The sequence below is a fragment of the Varanus komodoensis genome, unplaced genomic scaffold (genome assembly GCF_004798865.1).
Source record: "Varanus komodoensis strain SLA01 unplaced genomic scaffold, ASM479886v1 scaffold27, whole genome shotgun sequence".
In the NCBI taxonomy this organism is placed as follows: Eukaryota; Metazoa; Chordata; class Lepidosauria; order Squamata; family Varanidae; genus Varanus; species Varanus komodoensis.
Window position 1 is genome coordinate 4,536,507 of NW_025335701.1, and position 26,371 is coordinate 4,562,877.

Consider the following 26,371-nt stretch of genomic DNA (forward strand, 5'->3'; position numbering starts at 1 on the left):
ACTGCATCACCACCCCCACAAAAAGGGAGAAAAGAGATTGACGTGTGCCATGAAATTTGCATATGCTCTTTTATATGGGTTGCGGAACCTTCAGATGTATTACCAAAATGTAAGCAGAAATGCAGCACCTGTCACCACAGTGGGGAAGACGCTGACCAGGTGACCCATGTGCCTGCCTGTTTAGTCGAGGTATTCCTGTTGCTGAGCAACCGGATGCTTTAAGAGCACCGGATGGTACTTTTGCTTTCAGCCGGGCTCGTGCAAGACAGCCCCGTGTCCTGCCATATCCGTCAGGCAAATGAAAGGGGAAAGTGCAGACAAATTCTGATAGCTGGCTGGAGCAGGCTGGGATGCTGAGTGTCGCAGGACCCATTTTTGCCTGAATATGGGCAGGCTTTTCTTGTTAATCGTGAACACTGATCCACATGCAGACCATATTAGACCAGTAGTGCCTCTCCTGAGCCACAGGGTCCAGGCATGCGAATGCTTCTGGCATCTCAGTGAGTGCATTTGGCTGATGCATTCAGGTGAGATGGGAGCCACGTGGAAGTCCCCATACTTCGGACAGCTCTAGGAATAAGCTGTGATGAGAAGCCCTTCATCCATGGAGTTCTACTGCTAATCCATATGCTGGTTTGCTTGTTTTCATGTCAATTCTTCCTGCAAGTATCCTCTGTAGTTCACAAGGTTAGAACTGGCAAGCTTCTTATGGCAAAATTCCTTCCTCCTTTTTTTCAGAATCTCTGCAGATGGCGTAGATATTGTCCTGGACTGTCTGTGTGGAGAAAATACCGGCAAAGGCCTTGGTCTTCTCAAACCGCTCGGGACCTACATTTTGTATGGTGAGTGGAAGTCAGGTTGCAAGGAGCTCTTGACCTGCTCAAGCATCAAGTGACCCAATGAGATGGTTGTTGGCCTCCGTCTGTGCTAGAGCACCATGTGAGAAGTGATGGCTGCTTGGAAGTGTGCTGGCACGATGTCAGGGATGGGGTGGCATTGCAGCTCTGGAACTGGGCAGGTTCAACTATTCAATACAGGGACAGTCATCAAGGCGCATGCACCAACCAGTATAACCCTGGTTCTGGCCCCTTCAGTACAGAAGCAAGTAGCGCTTGGAGAGATGGCTGATTGCTTGTTTGGAAAGCGTCTGCTTGCCTACTTGCTTGCTTGGCCTCATTCTGTTTCCTCTGAAGGAAAGATCAGGCTTAGAATCTGGGAAAAGTGGAATTTGAACAGCTTGATTCAGGATTTTTTCTCCCTCCTACATCTTGCCTTCTCATGCCACTGCTTGAAAGAATAAAGGGGCATTGTGTCTCTAGAACTGCACTGCAGAATACTTGAGTGTCGCACTGTTCTGGACAGTGGCTGCAAGGAAGCGCACTGTATTGATGCTGATGGACTGGTTTAAATTAATCTTGGCTTGTTCTGTTCTTTGTGTTGTGTTACTTCTGTTCTGCTCTCTTTCAGGAGGCACTGAAAATGATCTGTTTCCTAATAATATAAATAATTTTATTTTATTCATTTATTTGTTTAAAACCTTTCTATACTGTCCCATGCTTAGACAACTTGGGGCGGTTTACAACAAATTAATTCTAAAAATAGAAATAAAAATGAGAACCAGTGTGGTGTAGTGGTTAAGAGCATGGGACTGGGACTCAGACGATCTGGGTTCTAGTCCCCGCTCAGCCATGGAAGCAACTGGGTGGCTTTGGGCCAGTCACAGACTCTCAGCCCAACCTACCTCATGGGGTTGTTGTTGTGGGGATAAGATGGAGGAGGAGATGTAAGCTGCCTTGAGACCTTTTTAGGAGAAAGGCAGGATATAAATTGAAAAATAAATAAATAAAAATAACAGTTGCCCAGCATCCAATGTTAAAATATAAACCCACTAACTAAAACAAGTTAACAACTAAAATACTGGGAGAATAAAAAGGTTTCCGCCTGGTGCCAGTAGGAAAAATGTGTTGGGGCCAGGCAGACCTCTCTGGGAAGCGTGTTCCACAGTCAGGGCACCACCACAGAGAAGGCCCAAGGATGGCTTCCAGAGGAGGGCCTCTGACTCGGATCTGAAGGGATGGGAGGGCATGAAGGAAAGAAGGCGCTCCTTCAGGGATCCAGGACCCAAGCTGTTTAGGGCTTTATAGGTCATCACCTGCACCTTAAACTGGGCCCGGACTTCAATCAGTAGGCAGTGTAGATGATAGAGGACTGGCATTACATGTGAATAATTCCTACATGCCGCCAGCTGTAGCCCCAGCCTGACCCTACTAACTGAGTGGTGGAGAGAGCTGCCTTGTCACAAAAGACAAAGGTGCAAAACATGCGGCAGAAATCTGGGCGGTGTTCCCCACAAAGCCAGGATTTCTCTTGAAAGGGTTTCACTTCTTGTGCTGAAAGAATACTTGGGTGAGCGGAGGGAGGGCGGCCAGAAGGGAACTGGGCTTTGAGCCCATATCTGCCACATACACAAAGGCTGCTTTTGGCAGCAAGCAGCAGCTGTCCTTCCCCCACTGAAAGGATCCTTCCGAAGGAAATGTCTTTTAGAAAATGCATGCCAGAGAGCCCACGCAGCAGTTCGGGGCTCCCACCCGTTAGAATACCTCTGGTCACGAGTAAGCACCAGGCTCCCACCACCACTGATGCTTTCAGGCCAATCCCCCATTAGCTCTTGGGTTGATGTGGCCCATGGTAGCCGCTCGGAGTTGTAACCTGAGAGCCCATCCAGCAACTGCCCCCAGGAGGGGTGGGAAAGGGCGAGGGCAGCTGCCCTGCAGGGGAGCCCCTTCCCCCTTCCATTCCCTTTTCTCTTTCTTTTCCCCTCTGAAGAGACGCGAGTTGCAAGCATGGGAAGGACATTCCAGAAGTCCAAAGGATCTGTGAACGGTGCAGGAGATAAATGCCGATTCACTGAAGATGAATGAAAAGGATTCATCCAACTTCTCTGCAATCTCCTTGTCCCCCTTTACTGCTCCTTTACTCCCACTATCAAGTGGGAGTAAAGCCATTTTCTTTACTTTTTACATTTACATTTACTTTTTACATTTACTTAGCCACTTTCTTTTGACAGTTATAGAATTCTTTCTTTTATTGTCAGCCTTGATTTTGGTAGCGAAGTGTTCCTTAAACTGTTCCTTTACTTTTCTGATTGTCTGCTGGCATCTCCCTTGTACAAGCTTGTGATCCCATCCATTCCTTCCATTTGGGCAAGAATTCCCTTTTTTGAAGGAAGCTTTCTTCTCCCTAAGAGCTTCTTTGACACAGTTTCTGGCAATTTCCTGGACTTTGTGCTATCCTGCAAGTCAACTTGAGACCCTGGTGGATGCCCTGACAGACCAGATTCGAAGGAATTCTCAGAGGAGGGACCCAGTAATTATGGGCAATTTCAGTCTCCCAGACAGTTGGGAGACTCACTCTGCAGTACGGCCAGGTCACGTTGCTTCCAGGATGCTATAGAGGGAGGGATTTCCGTGCAAGGGGTCCAGGAAGTGACAAAGGAGAAAAATATCCTTGACTCGACCAACAGGGAGGAGCTAATAGATGGGTGCAGATTAGGGGAGCCCTGGATGCTGTGATCACTCGATCCTTTGCTTTGAGATCGGGAAATGGGGATGAGCAGCCAGTACTAGAAGCTGGGGCTTCACAAGAGCCCACTTTGGTCAATTGAAGGCCAGACTGAGGGAAGGGTACTGGAAGGCAAGGGAGTTCAGGAGGGGTGGATGGCACTCAAAAGGGAGGTCTTGGAGGTGCAAGCCCTGACCATACCACTAGTTAGGAAGGCAGGGAGGCGAAGGAGAGAGCTGCCATGGATGTGAAACGAGGTGGCAAGAGGGATTAGATGTAAGAGGAACCTCCATAGAAAATGGGCACTGGGGCAAGTAAACAAAGGGGTATTCTAGGAGGAGGAGGCCCATTGCAAAAGGATTCTTCGCAAGGCTAAGGCTGATTATGAGCTGAGACGTGCAAAGAATATCAGAGCAGTGAAAAGGGCTTCTATCAACACGTAAATAGCAAGAGGAAGGGGAGATAGGTGGTAGGACCACTTAATAAGGAAGAAAGGAATTTGGTGACTGATGTGAGGGAACAGGCACAGATGCTAAATGATTATTTTGCCTCTGTGTTCTCTGCAAAACAGGATGGGAGAGATCTACATGGGGGACTGGATGAGACCAGGGATTTAGGGGCACAGATTACAGTCACCCCCACTAGAAGTTGAAGAGATCCTCAGGCCACTGGACATTACAAAGGCACCAGGCCCTGACGGGTTACACCCAAGAGTACTTCAAGAGTTAGCAGGGGTTCTTTCATGCCCACTGGCCTCCATTTTTGAGGCCTTGTGGAGAATGGGTGAAGTTCCAGAGGACTGGAGGGTGGCATCTGTGGTCTCAATTTTCAAAAAGGGTAGTAGAGGGGACATGGGGAACTACCAACTGGTTAGTTTTACATCCATTCTAGGAAAGACAAAGGAAAGGCTCATAATAGCGAGAGATCTAGTAACCCTTAACACAGAAGGGAGGTTGGCGCCATGCAACACGGCTTCCACAAAAACAGGTTGGATGTCAGGAAGTTAGGACTGATAGATAGGATCCCTGGGGCTTCCAAGGGAGGTGGCTGAGGCCCCATCGGTGAGGGTGTCCAAGGGTAGTTTGGACAGGCACATGGTGGGCATGTCATGAGTGGAGCCGGCTGGAGCCGGAGGTTAAACTAGATGGCCCAGGTTGCCCCTTCTGACTTTCTCTGTTTCTTTGTTTCTTGTATACATTTCCTTATGCTTTACATGTACAAGATGTAGGCACTCCTTTTAGTGAACGTAGGGCATTTGAACACTGATCTTGGAGTAAGCCCTGTCTAACACAATGGAGCTGTTATTTCTAAGGGCAACTTATTTTATATCAGGGCGACTTATTTTATATTGTTATTTCTTGTATTATTTTATCTGGCCAGGGTGACTTACTTTATTTTATATTGTTATTTCTTGTATTTTAACCTAATGTTGTGAGCCGCCCTGAGGCTTCGGCGAATGGGGCGGCATAGAAATGTTTTAACAAATAATAAATAAATAAGTAACCACATACTGGATTGCCATTTTAGGTCTTGGACATTAATTTCTGCAGTAAGGAAAACTAACTTTTTAGTGCTGGAGGCAAACTTGTAATGCAGGCAGGTAGGAATATACTGTTCCCCACTTAGGAAAGCCTTGTGCCAAGGTGAGCTAAGTCCAAACTGTTTCAAGTTTGAGCCTCATTTATTTAATTGCACCACCACCGCCCTTCCTCCAAAGCTTCATCTGTTCAATCTTAGCCTCCCTCCAAAGCTTCTCTTCCATTTTTTAACTGGGGCAAAGCAATAGCAATGAGATGCCATTCAAGGCCCCTTTGCACCTAGAGCACCACAAGAGCAGCACCTCAGCTGCAAGCTGCCACAGGGCAAGTGCTTTGGGCATTGCAGAAGTAAAGTAATGAACACCCTGTAGACATTATGGAAATCAGAGAACTGTACAGCTGAGTCAAATGAACTAGAACTTCTGTAGATCCAGCCTGTGGATACCACAGTGGACTGGATTTTTCTGAGTTGCACAGACTCCATACAAATGGGACATGGATTTGTTTGCTTGCTGTTGACTTCACAGACTTTTGCATAAATGTAGTTATACACAACTATGAAAAGAGGGGGGAAAGCTGACCATGAATGTGCCACTGGCTAACCCAGTCACCAGGTCAGGTAGAACAAGGAGCTGAATGGTTTAGGGATCCTTATGCTACTGTGGGGGATTAGAAGGCAATCAGAGGGAAAATTTAGGCTTTTTCGGGTTCTTATAACACCACTAGGAGCAAGTAGAGGTTCCAGTAAAAATGGAATTCTGCATTTTAGCCTGACCTTTATAGGAGCTATCCATGGTGTCAACTCCTCTATCCAACAGGTTTGGTCCCATGGATGACTCAAAAGTTTGGAGTAAACTTTTGAGCGGATGCAGAATCTCCCTGTTGCAGAAGTGGAATCTGGAGTCCCCACAGCAGTGCAGGTGTGTGCTTCCGCCTCAGCACTCCTTTGCCAAGAGAATGGAGGAGCTCTTTCAAGACGTTTGACTAACAGCACCCAAATTCATAGACTTGCTTTTCATGGCACATTGTGAGCAGCATCTGAAGTAATGAAGTTTCTTTCTTTATACCCCAACCATTTTTTTCAGGCTCGTCTAACATGGTTACGGGGGAAACCAAAAGTTTCTTCAGCTTTGCAAAATCAGTAAGTACAAGGCTCTTCTGGCTCCACTAGACAGAACGTATCTATAGGAGTCCTGCTGCTTTCGGGGACTGCCAGGCTGCTAGTCCCCTGTTCTCTTTCTGTTTCTCCCTCTTCCTTAACAATGTGCTGTGAAGGACCCTTTTCAGTTTCAGGACCAAGTCAGGCATTGCACAGGAGTCACGTGAATGTTCTCCTAACTTGTTTCCGTGTGCTTTAAATGAAACACAGCCATTCTTGGAGGTTTTCAGTCGAAACTCAGGAAGAGAAGCAGGGAAGTACTAAGCCCAGGGCCAGGTACAGCAAGACTGGCCAGTCCCTCAGGTCCCCCTCCGTCCTTCCCGTTTCCCCAGACGCCACACGCCCTTCCCTGTTTGCCCCAAAAGGCTAATCCTTCAATAGGTTCTGTATTCACACAGTTTCTCCATCCATTCCCATAATTCCCAAAACACTCCTGCGGGTTTCTGCCCAACTGTGTGAGCTTTAACCTAAAATATTTTTGTTATTTTGGAACCACCCCATTTGCTTGCAGCCCCACCTGGAATGTGGCCCTAGGGCTGAACTGGGATGTGGTCTTCAGGATGGCAGAATGCAGTGGGTGGCAGGTGTGGAGTTGGGGGCGGGGGGGGGGCTAGACTGCTCAGAATCTTGCTCACTCAGCCTGAGGAATTCTGATGTGCACATTGGTGTGCGCACGGGTGGTGGAAGATGTGGGCAGCCTGCGTCTCATGGGGGAACTACGCAGCATAATCCTGGAAGACCCTCACACACAATTTCAGGACCTGAGAAGGGCTGAGTGAGCTCCGCCCTCCCACCCGCCGAGCGAGACTGAAGCCACGGCACGTGATGCAACAGGTCCGTGGCCTTGCAACAGTGCTGCTTCCAGGTTTTTGATGGGTGCAGGCAAGGTGCCAAAATGCTCCCCTCACTCAGTGGCTCGTCCTTCTTGCCACTGTGCTTATCATCTGCCGTTGCTCTTCCTCACCCCCTTCCTCATCCTCGCCAGCCATTGGTCTCTGGACAGGCAGAAAGCCCAAGGAGCAGCAAGGCTGAGACGTCTCCTGCTCTTCTCCCTGCCCCCCCCCCCCCCGCTGTGGCCTGGCCAGAGAGTGAGGCAGGTAAACAAGCAGGTTGCCCTGAGGAAGTGGACAGGCAAGTTCAGGGGCTCTTGACAGGGGGAGCCGCCTGGCGTGTGGGCCCTTGGCAAGAGCCAGCCGTGCCTGCCATGATGGCACCCCTGTGTGAAAGGACGCCATTCACATGCTTGTCAGTGGTATGAATGGCTTCCTGGAGGTGCAGCAAGAGCAGTGGAAGTGGGGAGGGGTTCTCATGGGAAATAAGGAGCCCATCTGTGCTACCAAGAAACTTCCTCCAGTGCAAATCCTAGTAGCAGGACTGTGCCCCCCCCCCCCCACCCCCCCCCCCAAATGGGGTCTACAGGGGGGGGCCACCCCTAAAAGAACTCCCTGCCCCCCCCCCCCCAGGGCCCTAACCCATATTTGCCCTTTCCACATACTGTTTGCCTGGATGTTGAGGGCTTTTTCACTGTCCTTTACCAGGAGAACAAGTTCTGTTTCACCACGAGTCATCTCTGTTCGGACCCCCATGACACTGTACAAGGCCGGGATGTTTGAAACACTAATCGTCTTCCTGTTTGCTTGTCTCTAGTGGTGGCAAGTGGAGAAAGTGAACCCCATCAAGCTGTATGAAGAAAACAAAGTCATGGCTGGGTTTTCTCTCTTAAACCTGCTTTTCAAACAAGGCCGAAGTGGCCTGATTAACGATGTAATGGACAAGCTCATAAAACTGTACAATGAGAAGAAGATCAAACCTCTGGTGGATTCACTATGGGCACTGGAAGAGGTAGGTAGGCCTCTTTCTCCTCACCTTCACCTGATTTGGAACAAAGCCCCCGAGTGAGAGGGAGCATTTTGCTTGCTTTTCCAATGCCTGCCCAAGTCAAGACTCAATTATTTGCAGAAAATATGACATGCAAATATCATTTTAATTCTTCCAAATGACTTAATGGGCATTTTATATGCTAGCATTCATGACAAAAACTTTAAGCTTTGGATAATAAGGTAACAGGGGCAGAGGAATTGTTTCATAGTTCTGGCTGTGAGCAGTAATGTCCATCGAAATCATGCTGTTTGTGGACGGGTGTTTTGGTAGGTTCTGGCTGAGCGTCATTTCATTCAGCATTACCAATTATCCTTTCTTAAAGATCTTGGGTGTTTTCATGCATGTGTTTTACTCTCAGGTGCTTTTTGGCTGCATGAAGGTATTTGTTGCCCATGTTGCCCATGTTTCTCTTAGAAGAATGTTCCAGTGTGAGTGCCTTAAGTATTGCAAGACTGCAGATGAGTTGATGGGGAAATACTGCAAGAAAATGCTATTATTTTATTATAATCTCTTCCTGTGCAGCACCTTCAGCATACATAGAGTAGCATGAGTGAATAATACTAATAAAATCTGATATTGACGGAGCAGAGACAGAAAAGGTAGAAAATATGAGACAAGGCTGGGCTGAGTCTGGAATGGGAGAGTCAAGGATAAGAGGGGTGGATGTGAGCAGATGCAGTCTGCATCCACGAATACTTCATCTTCCTTGGCTGTGAAGATGAAGAGATCTTTGGAAAATGTGCATGTTTCAGGGGACTCTAAGAAAAGAGATGGATCTAGCACCAGAAATGTCATGGTCGGTTTTCACTGGAAAACAGTCAGAACAGGAAATGCATCTAGCCTGAAACTTTAAAATTCTTTAGGCTGTAATTCTGTATCCATCTTCTTGGAAGTAAGCCCAAATTAACAGAATTGGACTTATGTACACATAGAACTGTATAGTATTACATGTTAATAAAATATTTAATTTAGATAATTTTGCAATAAGTTCCTAGCACTTTTCAATGATCTCATTGCCCTGACATTCACTGACCAGGATACTGAAGGACAGGACAAACTTACTTCTTAGCGATCAATTAGACCTTCAGGCACTTCTTTATCAAGGGCTCTGCTTGTGGGGCCCTTGAGAAATATGGCCCATGCATGGCAGAACCTTCTCTGTGGTGGCACCCCTTCTCTGGAGCTCCCTTCCAGGAGAGATTCAGTTCCCTCAGTTTCCTCAATCCTGCTGTCAGTTCTAGCACTAGCTAAAGAAATATTCTTCGTATGGGTGAAGAGGAAAAATCAAGTGTTGTATCTGTTTCAGTTTTAGTTTTATGTTCTTTTACTATGTTTACACCTTTATCGTTATGATTTTAATGATGTTGGTATGTTGTACTCTCCTTGCGAGGAAGAGCAGGATATAAATCACATTATCACCATAATCACCACAATCTCTTTGGGATTAAATGTGAAGGGCTTCACGAAAGGTCTGGAGTTCACATGATCCTGCACAGGTACTCCATGATTCTCATGGCTTGGAAAGAGGGTCATATGAAGTTACTCTTGGTGAAAGAGCAGCAATGGAGAATCGGTGAAGAGCAAGCAGGCGTGTGGCACATTTCAGAATGTCTGCTAGAATTTTAGACTGGGTTTAAAAACAGCATGTAGAACCTGCAACGAAAAACCCCTATCTCCTTCCTAAAAGGAGTGTTCTTGTTCAGGGAAGCATCGTAACATAATTTTGGTTCTCACTGTTACGGTTCTAGACCCTGGAGGTAGCCCATCTTGTTGTTCACCCCTTTGGGAACATAGAGCAAATGGCATCATGAGATGTAGGTTTCCGTGTGGTGACGACGCATTTGGAGGATCTGGGGATTTTCAGTCAGGAACCCCTTTGTTTGCTTGGTCATTTGTTAGCCTTTAGTTACCACTGACATGAGTAAGATTGGATGCACGAGTGCCTTTTTGTCATCTGATTTTCTATTTGTTCTCTTAGAAGCTTATTTCTTGTATTTCTTGTTGGTTGATTTAGGATACGATTGTTAGCTGCCCTGGGTTTTTCATGAAATGCAGGATATAAATAAAAATGAATGAATTGATGAGTGAAGCTGTTAGAGGTTTAGGCAGGAAAATCTCCCTGTGTCCTCACTCATCCCTGGTTTCCTCCTCTGCAACCACCCAATAAACAACCTCTTGCTTTTCCTAAACCTTCTTTTAGCTTACAGACATTTCTGTATGTCTATACATATGTCCAACATACTATTGGGGTCCCTTGAATATGTAAAAACCACAGCTTTATTGTGGGGATGGAGGGCCCCATCAATAACAGTAATAGCTTTCAAGCAGATGGAAATCCCTGAGTTTGCAGTTAGTGGAAATAATGGGAGTTCTCCATCAGCCCTGAGCTCAGGTTTGTTTCGGTATCTCTTCACTGACGGTGCTGAATCGAATTTGGGACTAGAACCTAGATCCTTTTTTGCAAAGAGAAGCATAACAGATGCAATCCTGCACATTTTTAGGAAAGAAGAAAGGCCATCTGCTCTAGCCCTGCACGCCATGGCCCTTGAAGCACTGTGTCACACAGATGCCCAGGCGCACAAGAGCCCACTGCCCTGGTGCCTCGGCCCATTTTCATTCTATAGTCTGGCTGTTTTCAAATCTGTTGTTGTGTTTCTTAATCTTTGCACTGCTGGTGGTTTTTTGCCTTGGCTTTATATGATGCTTTTAAAATTTTAGGTCATCTTTTATCATGCTTTATTTTATGGTGTCAATGGTTGAGCATCTCTCAGAGACCATCGGTGACTAGGCAGTATTGAAATGTAGCAAACAGATACATTTACATGTAGATTTCCTCCAGCCCCTACTTATGTTCCTAATGGATTCTGCACATGCTTTTGGGATGTTCAAAATAATGTTAAAATATTAAGTTTAAGAAAAATCCCTATGGCAGTTTGCAGGTATGGTTCAGTGAGTGAAATTATGGTGTCCAACTGGAGATTAGAGTCAGGCAAGGCCAAACTCTCCCTCCTTTAAAAATGTACATAATGGCACATTTGTTAAACTTACAGGCAGCAGAGGCTGGTGATTCCTATATGAACTGTTACAACTTTTATTTTGGGTGATGGAGGAGCAATCCATGATGCACTGCCTTTGAGGAAGTCATTTAGCACCACGGATAGCTCTCATAACGCTCAAATTAACAGCTGCAGTGGATGAGGAGCCCTGCTGACATGGGCACCTCCAGGCGCCCCTTCTTATATGATAACATTCTTCCATTTGTTTGGCAACACATCTATTAACATTTGGCAACAATTTATCCTGTCAGCCTGACTTTAGCCTGAGAAGTATGTAAATACAATCTGTTCGAGATGGTAGGATAGCTGATTTATAAAGCCTACTCACTGTTCATGATCTAGCAGGGAATTCGGAAAGTACCTTGCAGCTTGGAATCACCTGCAAGAATATGGTTATCCTTCTGCTTTGGAAGGATCTGTTAAATCTCTTTTGCATTCAGCTGAATGTTTCCTTTACCCATTTAGGATTTTGGCAAGGGAAAAACACAGGGTTCCTTGCAATCAATGGGTTGATAGATTTCCCTGAATCATTTAAATATCAACTTTCTAATAAGTAGCATGGAAACCAGCCATTAAAGTTAGAATCAAAACAGCATCAAGTAGAAATTCATTGATCTAGAAAAAGCTCTCTCAATCCACAGCTTCAGAAGATTAAAGATTAAAGTGTGTGTTTCTCTTAGCTCCTCACCCCCATGTGTGCACACACACACACACACACACACACACACTCTCCTACTTTTGTTGAGCTTCCTGAATGGTCAGACCGGCAAATTCCCTTTCTCCCTGTGAAAAATCTGTGTGTTTGTGCTTTATCTTATTCACACCTTAAGACCAAACTTGATGCAATACAAGATTATCCAAAGTTGACTTTGGTTGTATAAATCATTGCTTTGCTGTACCAAAGCAGTGACATTTTTCCTCATTCATTGCACAAGATGATGAACAAGTCAATACAAGAATGAGTGTGGCATGTATTCAGCCTAGATTTTTCTGCTTGAGGCTCCTTAATTTTTATTAATTTATGTGGTGCCTGTTTTTCTGCAAGTGATTGAAGGTGACTTGCATAATGCTCCTCCTTCCCCCCTTTTTTTCCTTGCCACAACCCTGTCAGGTGTGTTAGACTGAGAGTCAGGGAGCTTTGTGGCCAACTGGGGGCCAGAATCTGGATCTCCAGAATCCCAGTTCAGCACTCTAACCATTTTGCCACACAGGCTCCGTCTCTTCCTTCCCTCCCTAATAGTCTTGCATTGACAGTGAATAAAAGCTCGGCTCTGTGTTTCTCATTTCTGCATGGTGAGGCACCAGCCGCGTTAGAAGCTGTGTCATTGTTCCATGTCTGGCAGATGGGCCAAGGTGCTGATGCTGATGTGGGAAAGACAAGGCCACACTCCAACAAGAGAGGTGTCAGCCAGCTCAGCTAAGCCCAAGGTTTGCAGAAGCACAGCAAATCTGGCCGAGGGAAAAGCCTGAAGGAGGGACCCCCACCTCATCTCTTATTTCTAAAACATGGCTGTGCATGCATGCAGCACCTGAACATGCATGCACATTGCCATAAGGGGACCCAAAAACAAGCTGCTGGGAACTGAGCATGCCAATGATGGTTGGGAATGATGGAAGCAAACATGGTAAATGGAATGGACCACCCTGGAAGATGTTGGCCTGTCTGGCATCTTGCACAGGTGTGCTCCACACTACAGTTTTGTCACAGGTCTCACTTGATCCCTTCCAGAAGGGCAGCCAAAACAGAGAGCGCTTGTGGCACTTAGGAGACTGGCTTCTGTGGGACGGCACACTCGTTTTGCAACTGTGTACTCACCGAACGAAACAGTTGCTGCCGAGGCACCTCTGGACTTGTGCCCTTGGGATGCCTTCTGCAGCAGTGCCTTCCAAGATCAACCAAAGGCCAGAGCACAATTGTGCATGCATGCGCTGCAGCTGATTTAGAGCTGCCGTGATGACAGCACAGAGGCCTCGTGCGGCATGAGTGAGTACCAGAATAAAAGGAAAGGACAGACCAGCATGCCAATGAATCCAGGACTGTTTAATGATGTGGCCATCCCCAGATATCTAACTTATCATGATGCCTTCAATTTTCACTCATCCAGGAACTCGTTTCTCCAAAGTGTTCATCCATTTTGCAAAAACTATGCATCAGTATTATGCAGACCTTTAAGATCTGCATAATCCTCGTTATCCTCCTTATCAGATAGGACTAATGGCAAAACTATTCAAGAAAAAAATATAGACTGCAAAATATATAGGCTGCATATTGCAGCTTGTGTGGGAAACAAAGACATTTCCATGGGCCGGCCTCACGCAGTGTTTGCATTCCTGATGCGGAGACCCCTGCTCAGCGTTCCAGCAGCCTGTTGCAGCCCACCTTCCCAACTGCCTTTCCAGCTGCGTGTCACCAAGCCATGCTGCCGAGTGTCCCTTGCCCATTTGGGGGCAGGGGAAGGATTGCTCCCTTGGTGGTGGGGTGCGGGGGGGGGGGGTTGCCTTTTTTGGTACTTTAGGGCTTTTTGGCAAACTTTAGGGCGGACTGAACCATACAAATACTTCCCTCTTGTTTCTCAGTGGCTTCCGTTATGGTTGCACTTCTGCCAGCACATCAGCTGGATTCACGACTAGATGGAATTGTGCACCCATCAGTAAATGACGAGAAACCCCTTGTAGATTTTGTCATGCTTCCTTAGGGCCAGCTGCAGGTTTTGAAGGGCTCTTGCTCAAGGAACCTAGAATGGAGCCCATCACTCAGGGAGGTCGACCTTTCACCACCATGGTCACCAGCTGTTGTTGCAGCTGCTGCTGCTGCTCCTCCTCCTCATCACTTCTGCTCCTTGAGCTGCCAGGCTTAGATCCAGTGAGTGAGCTGGCATTGACATTTCACCCTTCCTGTCTGGGCCAGAGGGGGAAGCAGGTGAGGAAGCCGGCTGCAGAGCTGCTCAGGGGTTTCCTGGTGAATGCAGGCTCTTGGCACGTGCCCAGCTGTGCTTGCCAGCCCAGATGCTTCCTTCCAGCTCCTCTCTGGGATGCCCTTGCCCATGCACCCCCTGCATCTCCCACTGGCAGGTGGAGACTTCTCTTGTGCAAGCAGAGCTCGAGGAGGCAGATGGTGCCACTGGCACCCCAACCTGACTTGCTGAGGAGGAACTGAGACTGCAGATCATGAATTCAGAGGGAGACGCAGGGTAACCTTAGGCAGCAAGATCCAGGAGCAAGCCTGGTCAGATGCAGAGCTGCATCATTTATTTCGCTGGAGTATTTATAAATCGCTTTTCTGTTCATCAAGGCCTCCACAATGCCATACCGGAAGTCAGCAACAGAATAAAAGCCAAGGAATAACATAACAACCAGAACAATGCTGTGATCATAATCAATTGTAATAAATTTCACAGGCCATGCAACATTGAAATCTTGGTAGAGACTGAAGGAGCCTGACTCTTTCAGGGAGGGAGGTCCAGAGTCAAGGTGCTGCCACAGAAAAGACCCTGTCCATATAACTAGTTTCTCTCTAGCAAGGCCTCTTATGAAGACTGAAGATTAAGGGGCAGGTTTCTACAGAGGGAAGTGAGCTTTAATGTACCCTGACCCCAACTGTTCCAGACTCTGGATAGGTGACTGGGCAAAGGTAATGTGGCCCAAGTCAGATCTTCACCCCCTTCGGCCCCTTAAATGGCAGCGCTCCAGCCCTCCTCCCCACACTCCCACCTGGTGCGCTGCTGACACTGATGTGGAGTGAGGGCCAAGTTGTTTCTGCCAAGGAGTGGCTAGTTCGTCTGGGCTGGGCAGCTCGGGCAGCTCTGCTTCTGGAGGACCGTGGCACAGGGACTCCGGGCTCTGGGTCACCTGGCTATCAGGTCCAAGTTTGCTGCCGGGACCCATGCACAGCACCACCCTCAGTGGCCCTGAATCCTCCCTTCTGGGTCCTGTTGGTGTTCAAGGTCCAAGCCATGGCAGTTTCACTGCTGTGGCAGCTGGCAACATGGACGTCGATCCCAGCCATCCAGTGGAGGGGCCCAATCCTGTTCCATCAGTGCAGGGGGTGGGAGGTGATCTAAGATCCATATCCATTGTGTGAGTTACAGCAGGATGGCTATTAAGTGAGTGTATTGGTTGCTTTTCCTCCAGTAAAGTTCAGTCTGTCAACCTGAATGTTAAAAACAGAACACCAATTTCATTAATTGGAGTTTTTCTTTTTCAAAGTGTACCCCTTCTGCAGCTGGATGAATAAAAACTGCTCTCCTGTCACTCCTGCAATTTACACAATGACATTTCCTTTGTCACGCGAACAGGATTATTGATTAGGAAAAGGCCAGGTATCGTGTTGGGCTGGCCTGCTGTTTTGTTGTTTGCCTCACAATATTTAACATTCTACTTGTTTGGATGCCTCGGTGACATGGATACTGGATGTTCACAGTCTCCTAATACGTTTAGATGGTAGATCAGTGCCTTCTCTTTCTCTTTGCACAGCATGGTCTGTTGTAATAAGTAACCCACACTCAGAAGGGATCAAAGTAAACAGAAGACTGGGGATTGAGCAGACCTATCAGTCAATCCTGGTTGCTGTTTTATTAGCAAAACTTTGATGAGGGAATAGAAGGATTAAAATAAGAAGACTTGCAAGTTGGAAGCAAACCAACAGGAGATCATCCTAGAAAAACCATAGTGCAAATTGTTGGCTAGATACAAGAAAGACAAAAGCCCCGTCAATATGTACATTTGAATTGAAGTGTTGCTGCAATTAAATATAATGAACTCTTATGTTCTAAATAAATCAATAGAGACTTGGAGAGAGATGGCTCCATTGAAACAGCCTGGCCAAGGTGCCTCACTAAATACGTTTAGCCAAAGTGACAGATTTCAAATAGGCAATAATAACCTGGTTTAAGGAAAGGTCAAGAGGATATGAGCCAAGGTTCTGGCATCCATGCACCAGCAAAATGACCTGATGCCCCATCTCATTTCTATGGCTGCAGCTCATGCACACCCACTTTTGCCTGTGTTGTTAAAAACCAGTGGGGTGTGATGGCTTTCACAAGGGTCCCCTTTTGCAACAGGGCTGAGACGTGATCTTCACACTTAAGCATAATCATAGAGACCTGTTTTCCCCTGCAGAGGAGGGCAGGGCCAATAATAACAATAAAATCTGTAAATAAGTTAACAATTTTAAATTAAAAATTAAATTAGATTAAATTAAAAAATTAAAAACACATTAAAGTATGCATTCAAGAGGGGTCAGCCAAATTACTTCGCAGATTTCTTGTCAGGATAAAAGGTGTGGGGAGGGGAGGGGAATGGATGAAATGCAGGTTAATAAATAAGCACCAGTTTTCTATATGCAAACCTTAATTGCTTTTCTTATCATATATGCAATTTTCACTGAGGAGAGTGAGGGATTCTCACAAGACAATACAAAACAATGATATTTTTCATCTGGGGTGGGCATATGGCTGTTTTCACTGTTTCGTTCAGCTGTGTTTCTCCAAAGTAGCTACAGCCTTTTCCCCAATCCATGGTCATCATCCATCATTGCTTCTCTGCTTTTTTAAAAATGGTCTTTTATGCCAGACAGCTGGTGCAAGAGCCCTCATAGGACTTCCTTGCTTCATTATTTTCTTGTTTAAAAAATTATGTGAACAAATCCCAATGCCTCTCTGCCAAAAGATTATCTCTAAATCATTCAACAAGTGTTTACGCCTTGACTTTGTTTTTTGTGTTTCAGTGGCATTCAAACATGCTCATTCACATGTCCGCAGTGACATTCTACACCCAGTCACTCATACGTTTAGCTGCATTCAGATATTCCATATCTGTGTATAATAAACCTGCGAGGGGGAGAAATATTCCTCACCCTCTGTGTGAAAGCACCTTTCTGGCATGTGACTTTCCATGGAGGCTCTCCACCGAGAGTCTGCATTACAGTCAGTACCAGAACCAGGATCCCGAGGGCCTCTGGGCAAGTCATTTTCTTTGGGCTGCTTTTCATGGCCATTGTCACCAGCTCCTCACCCCTGTTCTCATCATTACTCTCTTGCTTGCTTGACAGCCAAAAAACCAGGGAGCAGGTGGTCACCCACACCTTGTCTGGGTCAGTGGGACAGGCAGGTGAGCCTGCAGGTTGCAGTGGTAAAAAGGAGGAGCAAGTCCATGAGGCTCTTGTCAGTGGGTGCTTAGGCAACCCTTTAGAAACAGAGAAAGTCAGAAGGTATCTCCCAGACCATCTAGTCTGACCTCTGGCTCCAGCCAACATGTAGTAACCAAAACATGGTTGTCCAATCTTTCCATGAACACCTGCACTGATGCCCCCCCCCCACCTCCTGTGGAAGCCCATTCCATATCCTAGGGGGCCTCACCATCAGGAAGCACTTCCTGACATCCAACCTGCAAACCAGTTCCTTGAGCATTACCCCATTGGACCTCATCCTTTCCTCCACTGCAGGGGAGAATTGGTCATGACCCTGTACCATATGACGCCCCATCACATACCTATACGTTGCCATAAGATCAAGGAAGCCTCAGAAAGTAGCAGTGAGGATGAGGGCCTTCTCGGTGGTGACCCCTGATTATGTAATGGCCTTCCTAGCAAGACCTACCTGACACCAACATGGTTATCTTTTTGGTGGCATGTTTTGTTTTGTTTTTTATAATAAGTTTTATTCAAAATTATAATCCTAAAAACAAAGAAAAACTAAAAACAACATCAATCATCAAAAACACCAGGCCTGCTGGGTCAGCCCCCACATTTTTTTTCCATTTATGATAACTTAGAAACATATTGAGATCTATACGAAGTCCTGTTTCTCTAGCCAATAATAAAAAGAGTCCCAAGTTTGATAGAAATCAGTATCTTCTTTCTCCTTCAATGACAAAGTCAATCTATCAATTTCTGCACAGTCCAAGATCTTTTTTAGGATCAGTTCGTCGGTGGGTGCTTCTTCACTTTTCCAGTGTTGAGCAAATGCAATTCTCGCCGCAGTAATTACATGTAAAATCAGATACATTTCTTGTTTACTAATATCAGCAGGTATAATGCCTAATAAGAAGGCTTCAGGTTTAAAAGCTAAAGATTTTTGTAGCATTTCCTCAAGCCATTTATGTATTTTAATCCAATACTTTTTCGCATTATCGCAAGTCCACCACATATGATAGAAAGTACCCAGTTTATGTTTACATTTCCAACATCCATTTGACATATTTGGAAACATCTTAGCTAATCTATTTGGCGACAGATACTATCTATGAAACATTTTATACAGGTTTTTTTTATACGAAGTTGCTAATGTTGCCTTAATATTTCTCTCCCACAGCTTTTGCCATTTTTCTAATTCAATATTATATCCAATGTTTTGTGCCCGCGTTATCATAGTTTCCTTAACCTGTTCGTCTTCCATTCTCCTATCGAGTAAGAAATTATATAGTGTTTTAATCATTTTCTTGTCTGATTTAAGCATCACCTGATCAAATGCTGTTAAATCCTTATAAAAGCCCCACGTTTTATAGTCTTTAGCATATCTCGATTGTATCTGCACCTTCTGCCCTTTTTGGTGCCATGTTAACAGCATCCTCTGCTCTCTAGCACTTGGCAGCACTTGATGAGGTTTTCTAATCCATGTCCTGAAATGTGTGTGTGTGCATGCACTATGTTTCATGACCGTATTAAGGTTTTTAATTAATATTAAGTTTTTTAAAACCAACAAGAGAGCTTTAGCTATTGGGCAGAATAGGAACATAATGAAATGTAATGTAAATACTGTTGGGAGCCAAGTATTTGCATGCTTACTAATTGATAGGTATACCTGAGAATTTGCACCCTAATTAGGGAGTTTCAAACATGTATTTGTTGGAACTGAAAATTGGGCCCAGAGAGTCTGAGTTTGCCTTCAGCAGCAGCTTTCAGGCTTTAGACATATTTTCCTGTTTATTATAGGCCTGTTTTTAGCTTTGCTGCCATAGCAACAGATAATTCAGGATAAAGGGTTTGCCTCTTTGTTGAAAAAAAGAAAGGGAGAAGTTTTTTTCCACTAGCTACTAAAGGACAAACAGGAAGGAAGGAAGAGTGGTTGCACTATGGCAAAGGAAGACGTTTGGGAAGCTGAAATGCACATTTGCACAAATTTCATTTAGAAGATTTAGAGCTAAATTGCTTAAACCCTTCTGATTTATTTGCCAATTTGGTAATGCAGCTGTTGTGAGACTCAACAGCTAAATCACTATTCCTATTTTGTAACTTTGTTTGTTTCTCTGAGGGTGCCTCATTACACCGAAAAATATGTTGACAGAGCTGCTGCTCTGAGTTCAAGCCTTCATCCAGGTCCCAACATTTTCCTTCCATCTCTGGGGACCAGACTTTACAACAAGTGAAATGGGCAATTGTATTTCTGATCAGTTATTCTTGGGCAACAAATAGGAACTGTGGGAGCTATTTTGTCAAGACTGCAAGGGAAAGTATTAACTCCCTTCCTATGCACCTCAGTACCAAATCTGACTGGGGAGGTGGGAGCACAGCTGCTATTTTAAAACAGCAAAGTGAAGGGCCATCATCCATCATGTACCTCATCTGATTTTGTCCTTCGAGATGGTTTGAGGCCTCCTGATGGCTCGTGCACTGGGCGTGAATGGGCATGGGCAGGAATGCTGAGGGGGCATGTGGTTCCTCGAACCTGCTCTTAGCAGGAGCTGCTTTTGGGCCTCCTCCGTGGTGCGGTGACTCGAGAGAGCCTCTCCGTCTTCCACAACCCAGCTGGCCTCTCTGAGCCATCCATGCACTGAAGGGCGAAGGTCCAAAGCGGGAAGCTCGCCTGTGCGACACAGGCTGCCCATGACACAGAGGGTGTGATCGGTCTTTTCAGTTGCATGTGCAACCCATGCGCACACAACAGGGCCTTTGACTCTGACCTCAGTGGCCGCACATCACACCGAGGCGTGGATGGCTTGCAGAAGACCCAGACAACAAAGTCGGCCCCGCTCTCCTCGCATAATTACATAATAAAGGACCACAAGCAGATAAAGGAAAATGGATCTTATATGCAGCACCGGGTGCTGTATTCCACTCAATCAGACCTTTTGTCCATCTAGCCTGGTACTGCTGACACTGACTGGCAGCAAGAATTCCCCAGGGTCTGAAGCAGGATGCTTTCCTAGCCCCAGCTGGAGAAACTAGGGATTGACCTGGGACCCCCTGTGCGGCAAGGAGCTGCTCCACCCCAGTGATGACCCCTCGCTGTGTAACACCTGCACACAGCACAGGCAGCGAAGGAAGGTGAGGGGGCAATAGCCAGAAGAATGGCACCTGCTCCTCTTTCCCACCCCTTGTAATGTCAAGAGTCCTGAGGCATAGAAACATGGTGAGCTGCATGATGCTAAGACCCACAGTTGGCCCATCTATCCCAATAGTGTCCACACTGGCAGGCAGCAGATCTCCAGGGTTTCAGGCGGGAGGTTTGCACCTTCATCTGGAGATGCCAGAGGTCAAACCTGGGGCCGTCAGCATGCAGTGCAGGTGCTCTTCCCACAGAATGGAAAAGGAGTAGACGATGCACTCTTGTGCAGGGGCGCCTTCAGCATCGTATGTCTCAGCTAGCAAAGCAAAAGGCGATGTAGCGATGCCGGCACCTCTCTGGCCTGGTGAGGAGAAACCTGCAGGTTCTGTTATTGACTCCAGGCTGAATGAAGCTGCCATGAGCTATGTCCAGCAAGGTCACTGAGCCCTTGCTGCCCTGTTCTTGCTGTTTCTTAGGGACTGAAGAATTGGGTCCACATGTAGAAGGCCATGGTGTCTCTTTACTGTGTCTGTAGCCTGGTAGAGGAACATCATAAGCGGCCCTGCATGGCTGACACTGACAGGCGGGAGTTTCCAGGCAGGAAATTTTCCAGTCCTGACTGGAGATGCTGTAGAGTAAACCACTGAGCTATGGACCCACCCTGCTGGAAGAGTGGAGGAAGCATCTGCCATCGTGATGGAGCGGCAGGGAGGTGCTTCACAGGAGACCATTCCCTTGAAATATGGGGTTTTACAAGAAGTATATAAGATGCGAGAGAGGACGGGTTACATGTTCAGAAAGCATTTTTGGATAGGAGAACACTAACAATGTTTGTCTGTCTCCTTTCCCTGCCTTCTCTCACTCCCACATTGGAAGCCTGCAGCAGGGCCCTTCATCTTTTTGAAATGTTTTCCACAGGGCTTGTAACTTTCCTGATTAAAGAAAGAAAGAAAGAAAGAAAGAAAGAAAGAAAGAAAGAAAGAAAGAAAGAAAGAAAGAAAGAAAACAATAGCAGGATTTTCATCTGGGCAGAGGAATGAATGCCCTTAGCGCATCTATCATGGTGCTACTGAACGTGACGATATTAAGAGTGATGCTTGGGAGTGATCTGCGTCAAGGCAGTTATCGATGTGGTGCCCCTTAGCTTTTTGAGTATGTTGGTGCATCTGCAGAGCACTTCCGCTTGGTATTAAAGATACAATTTGGTATTCGTATTGGTGTTGGAATTGGTTTTAAAGATACAACATGGATGCAGGAGAGAGAGTGAGGGTTGGTCTGAGGAGACCCCTCCACCTGCATGCATTTGATTGGTGTGCGGACGGCAGCACAGGGTCCGGCAGCTCCTAGGGCCATCCAAAGGCCCCCTTCTCACCACTGCTGCCCCCCCCCCCCCGCTCCAGCTCCTTCTCCGCTCTGCGCAGCTGCTCTCCTTTGTTGGCTTCGCAGGCAGTGGGTGAGCCGGTCGGCCATGGTGCCCACGGTCCCCACTGCTCGGCACCGCCATTCATTGTCTGGGCCCGGGGAGAGGCTGCTGAACCTGTAGGCTGCCCTGGTGGAGAGCAGCAGTAGCTCCTGCCTCGGTCCGTGACGGCCTGCTGGGACGTGCTTGCCACCCTGCCCCGGTGAAGGGAGCAGCGGGACGGCTGCCGTGCAATGCCCAGGTTCGTGTGTGTGTGCAGTTTCTCTCCTGCTCCACAGCTGAAGCTTTCTGGGCAGTTCACACCACTTATACAAACATACTATAGTGCTGCTCTTAAAAGGGTGTCCAAAGCAAGAGCAGCTTTGTATAGTTTTTTTAAATCACAAGTTCAAATCAGATCTGTGTTGGCTGCAAGCCCGTGCAAGGGGTGAATACCTGCACAGGGAGAGCCCCACCGCCCCCCCCACCAGACAGCAGATGCGCTGTCAGCAGGGGTGGCCAGAAAGCGCATCGGTGGTGGCGTGACAGGGATGCATCCATGTTCACACAGGAGGTGTGTGGACTCCCTCCATCCCATGGTGTCTCGCATGGGTTAATGCTGGCCCTTATTTGTTCCTTAGCCGTCACATCCGTGTTATTGCCGGCAGGTAGCTGAGCCTCGACTGGGACATTTTTGGATAGATTTATCCTCTCATAAATCTGGACAAGATTTGACTCAGTTACCTGCGCCAGTTGTGTTGCCAAAGTAACCCTGACGCTAAAGCCTGTATTTGTAGGCCACATGACCTGTAACCATGGAGATCTTATTCCTGTAATTTGTAGTGACGTGCTTTTGCTGTTCCTTAGCAGCGCTGGGGTGAGGCAGAAGGGGGGAAAATGAATTAGACACAGGGAAATACATCTTTCCTCAGCATTCTGACCTGTGTGGACAACCGAGGCTTAAATTCAGAAATGACCAGGTAGCATTAAAAGAAAAGGTTACCCCAAATCTATCAAGGCTGGTGGGACAGAGTCCACATTGGTAGAGTCAGCATTTGACAATAAAAGGTTGGAGGCTCGTTGCCAATATCTGACCAGTGGATTCTGTTTTAGGCAGCACAGAGATGTGACTGAGAATGTTGCCTCTTTTGTATTTCCTGGTTTAACCTGGTGTTTGTCCACAGTGTGTCATGCTGCTTCTGTTCACATGTTACAAGTGAACTCAGTTAATTGAATATACATAACCAGGGGACTCATATCAATATGGCTCGATGGCCCGGGAGACTGAAGGATGGGCTCTGGGTCCAACCTATTTTCCAGGGTGTTTATATATGAACTTTTCTTGTGGTTTTCAAGGAAACAAAAGCATAATACAAAAAATACAATTTTGTATTTTTAATTAATTGAAATAAACCATTTCATTATGTGTATATGAAATGCAAACATGAAAATCAGCTCTCTAGAAAAGACTTCATGCAACTGTGAGAAAGACTGGCCAAATGACCATGGAATTAGCCATTAGCAGGTGTTATCTGAATGCCATTCTTTCAAATGTGGCATTCCATGAGGACTCAACAAATAAATGCCCATCAGAGTTGGGCATTTATTTTTCCAGTATCAGTTAACATACAATATTAACACCCCAGTTAACACCCCAGTTAATGCTTGGTGCACTCACAAGCAAGTGCTTATGCAAAAGACAATGCTTTTGTGCACCTGGTTAAAATGACCAGGATTTGATTTCCACACTAGGGATGTGAAAGTTCACAAAACATCTGAAGTCGCTCCAGTTGCATTGGCTTTTGCAAATAAAGCACCAACACATTCCAGAATTTTTGACTGTGGCTAGGAGATGTGCATTTCTCAAAACTGTGCACTTTTCCCATCCAGAGAGTTTTTTTCTGCTGCTGGAGGGTGTACAGATTTTTTCAAATAATTATTTTATATATTTTATTAAATATTTATAAATAAATAAGTGAACCTTTTCATTTCAGCAAACCAAAACACAGGCTTTAAAGAAATGTATGGAGAATTGCAATGAGCTTGAGCATCCCTGGTTCTCCCATTCCTATTCTGCATTCACTCTTATCGGGCTCTTTCAAAATAACTGGCATTTTACACTGGCATATACTTATACCTATATCTGTAGTGTCTACATCTGACTTACTGCAGGTCAATTTTAGTGGAATGCTATGACAAAATTGAACTGGCCAGCAGAAGAGCACAGAGATCTGAGTTAACACCCGTATTTCACAGAGGAAAAGTGCTACAGCTGAGACAGAAACAATTAGCACACAGCCAGCTACAGCATTTCCTTTTACTTGGCACTGATGAACTATTGGGAGTTGGGGATTTCCATTTTCTGCCCATCTCCGATGTAAGCACAATAACCCTTTGCTCTTCCCTGTACCCAGTGGATTCCTGCCCAGTTGAATTTCCAGGGAGCAGCATGCAATGTTGTGTAACCAAGCCACAGTGAGATGCCAAAACCCTCCAAGTGAACTTCAAACACTGGTCAGCCCCTGCACGGCTTTCTTGCTGGGTTGATGGTAGGAACAAATGGGAGCAAAGACATAAAAGGAATTGCTATGAGATACCTGAGCTCAGGCTCTTGAATACATCTTTCCCAGCTTAACTACTGCTCTAAAAAAGTCCAGTTTTCACTTTTGGTGCAACTGACATTTCTATTTCCTGGCTCAGAAACGCTAATTTTGCCGTGCAGCTTCCAGCAGGCCCCTGGGAACAGAGGCTAGCATTGCAGTTCCAACATTCACATACGAAGTCAAGCCAGACCTGCAGCTTGCAGCTGCTCTCCTGCTCTCTCCCACCTTGGCCGTTCCCTTGGCAGCAGGAGAATGGAAGAAAGGAGGGAAGGAAGGCAGCCATAGCTCAGTGGCAGAACACAGGCTGGCATGCGGAAGGGTCCCAGTCCCCCACGTGGCCTCTCCCAGCAAGGCACTTCAAACGCCCGCCTGGCCCTGGGAGTGCCATTGTTCCCAGTGTTCAAGTACCGGGAGCTGGTGATCCAGTGTCTGCACTGGTGTAAGGTAGCTTGCCAGGTCCCTCTTGCCCTTTCTTTTCTCTACCCGCTCTAATACTCAGCTTGCTGGCATTTCCCAGGCATGCACAGGGTGGCCAGGTGTCCTGCTTCAGATGCAGTCCTCGATGGAAGGCACCTCTGTTTGAAGGAATGCAGCTTGCCCACCCATGAGCTACATCCCCTCCTATCCTCCAGTATGAAGCGGAGGTGAAATGGTTAACACTGTTGTGTTGAACATGAGTTGGCTTTGGTTTAGGTACAAAGAAACGCAACCCACGTTAAATTGGAACAGGGCTTAATGGCCAGATGTTATGCCGTATGAGAGACTACTGTGTTAATGTGGATGGAGCTCTCCTTTCCTCCCCCTGTATGTTATGTTGCCATTATGAGTCATTTTGTGTTATGGTTGTACTTTCTGCTACATTTGGCTGCAAGTCCCTTTCACACAAACCAGACATGTTGCTGGAGATATATGCCTGTGCTAAAAAACAAGGTGGATAGATAGAGAGATGGATAAACTTTATTTCGGTCAAAGACCAGCTCCATTAAAACACACACACACACACACACACACACACACACAAGATGGAGCAAGGAGGCAGTTGAGTGGGTGTAGGGATGTTAAGCCCTTCTCTTCCCATGGCTCCCATGCATTCCCCGCCCACCGACCCCCATCACTACTATCCATGAACTAGCCTTAATTATGGATGAGAAAGCATGCAATACGGGCCAGCAGTCAGCATCTGGACCTTCAAGTGAACAATAGGTGCACAAGTCACCTGGTAACAGGATTTCCTCGTATTGCCTGATCAATTGCGAGATGTTTCCGTTTTAGTGACAGTAATTCTGTCTGCGTTTGTGTCTGTATCTATGCACATTTCATACAGTTCTGCACCCTCTTTTGTCATCTTCTTTGGTGATCACAGGTGCCTAGCCTACCCTCCTAGAGAAAAGAGATAGTCACGATCTCTTTCATTATGCCTAGTTGGGCTCTCATGGCTTTTCTGACTGACCACAGACATACCAAGTTGCTTTATACTGACTTGCTTTACATATCATGCTGCAATTCCCGGGTTGTTTAAACCAGGAATTGCCAAGGACAAGCAAAACAGTCACTGCACTTCCTCCCATATGGTTGCCATTTACACTTTCAATTAAACACAGAACAACTAAGCCCTTCTCTTCAGTTGCGTTGTAATGGGTGAACTCAGAAGCTCTACAGTGTTTATGGTTAAACAACCCTGGATTGTTCAGCCAGCAACAAACCATGGGAAACTGAATTAATCTTCGGTTGTTTAACCTATAAATAGTCCAGAGGTTAAATGGTCAACACGTACAGACCTCCCAAATTTGCCGGAGTTCTGTGAGCATTTTTAAAGAAAAGCACCACTAGAGATTCCAGTAATTCTGTGATTAGAAGCATACTTCCTAGAAAGTTAACATCATCAAAAACCAACAGGATGCAGTTCAGAAA

The 26,371-nt window shown here is 46.2% G+C and overlaps 1 protein-coding gene across 1 annotated transcript in view; it reads left to right on the plus strand.

The window, feature by feature from the left end:
• The window catches only part of VAT1L (vesicle amine transport 1 like), a 72,504-nt gene that overhangs the window by 38,726 nt on the left and 7,407 nt on the right, over window positions 1-26,371 (plus strand). The window contains exons 5-7 of the mRNA XM_044434164.1: window positions 739-842; window positions 6,185-6,240; window positions 7,906-8,100. Of these exons, the coding sequence (XP_044290099.1) occupies window positions 739-842; window positions 6,185-6,240; window positions 7,906-8,100 (355 nt within the window). The remainder of the gene's footprint in view (window positions 1-738; window positions 843-6,184; window positions 6,241-7,905; window positions 8,101-26,371) is intronic.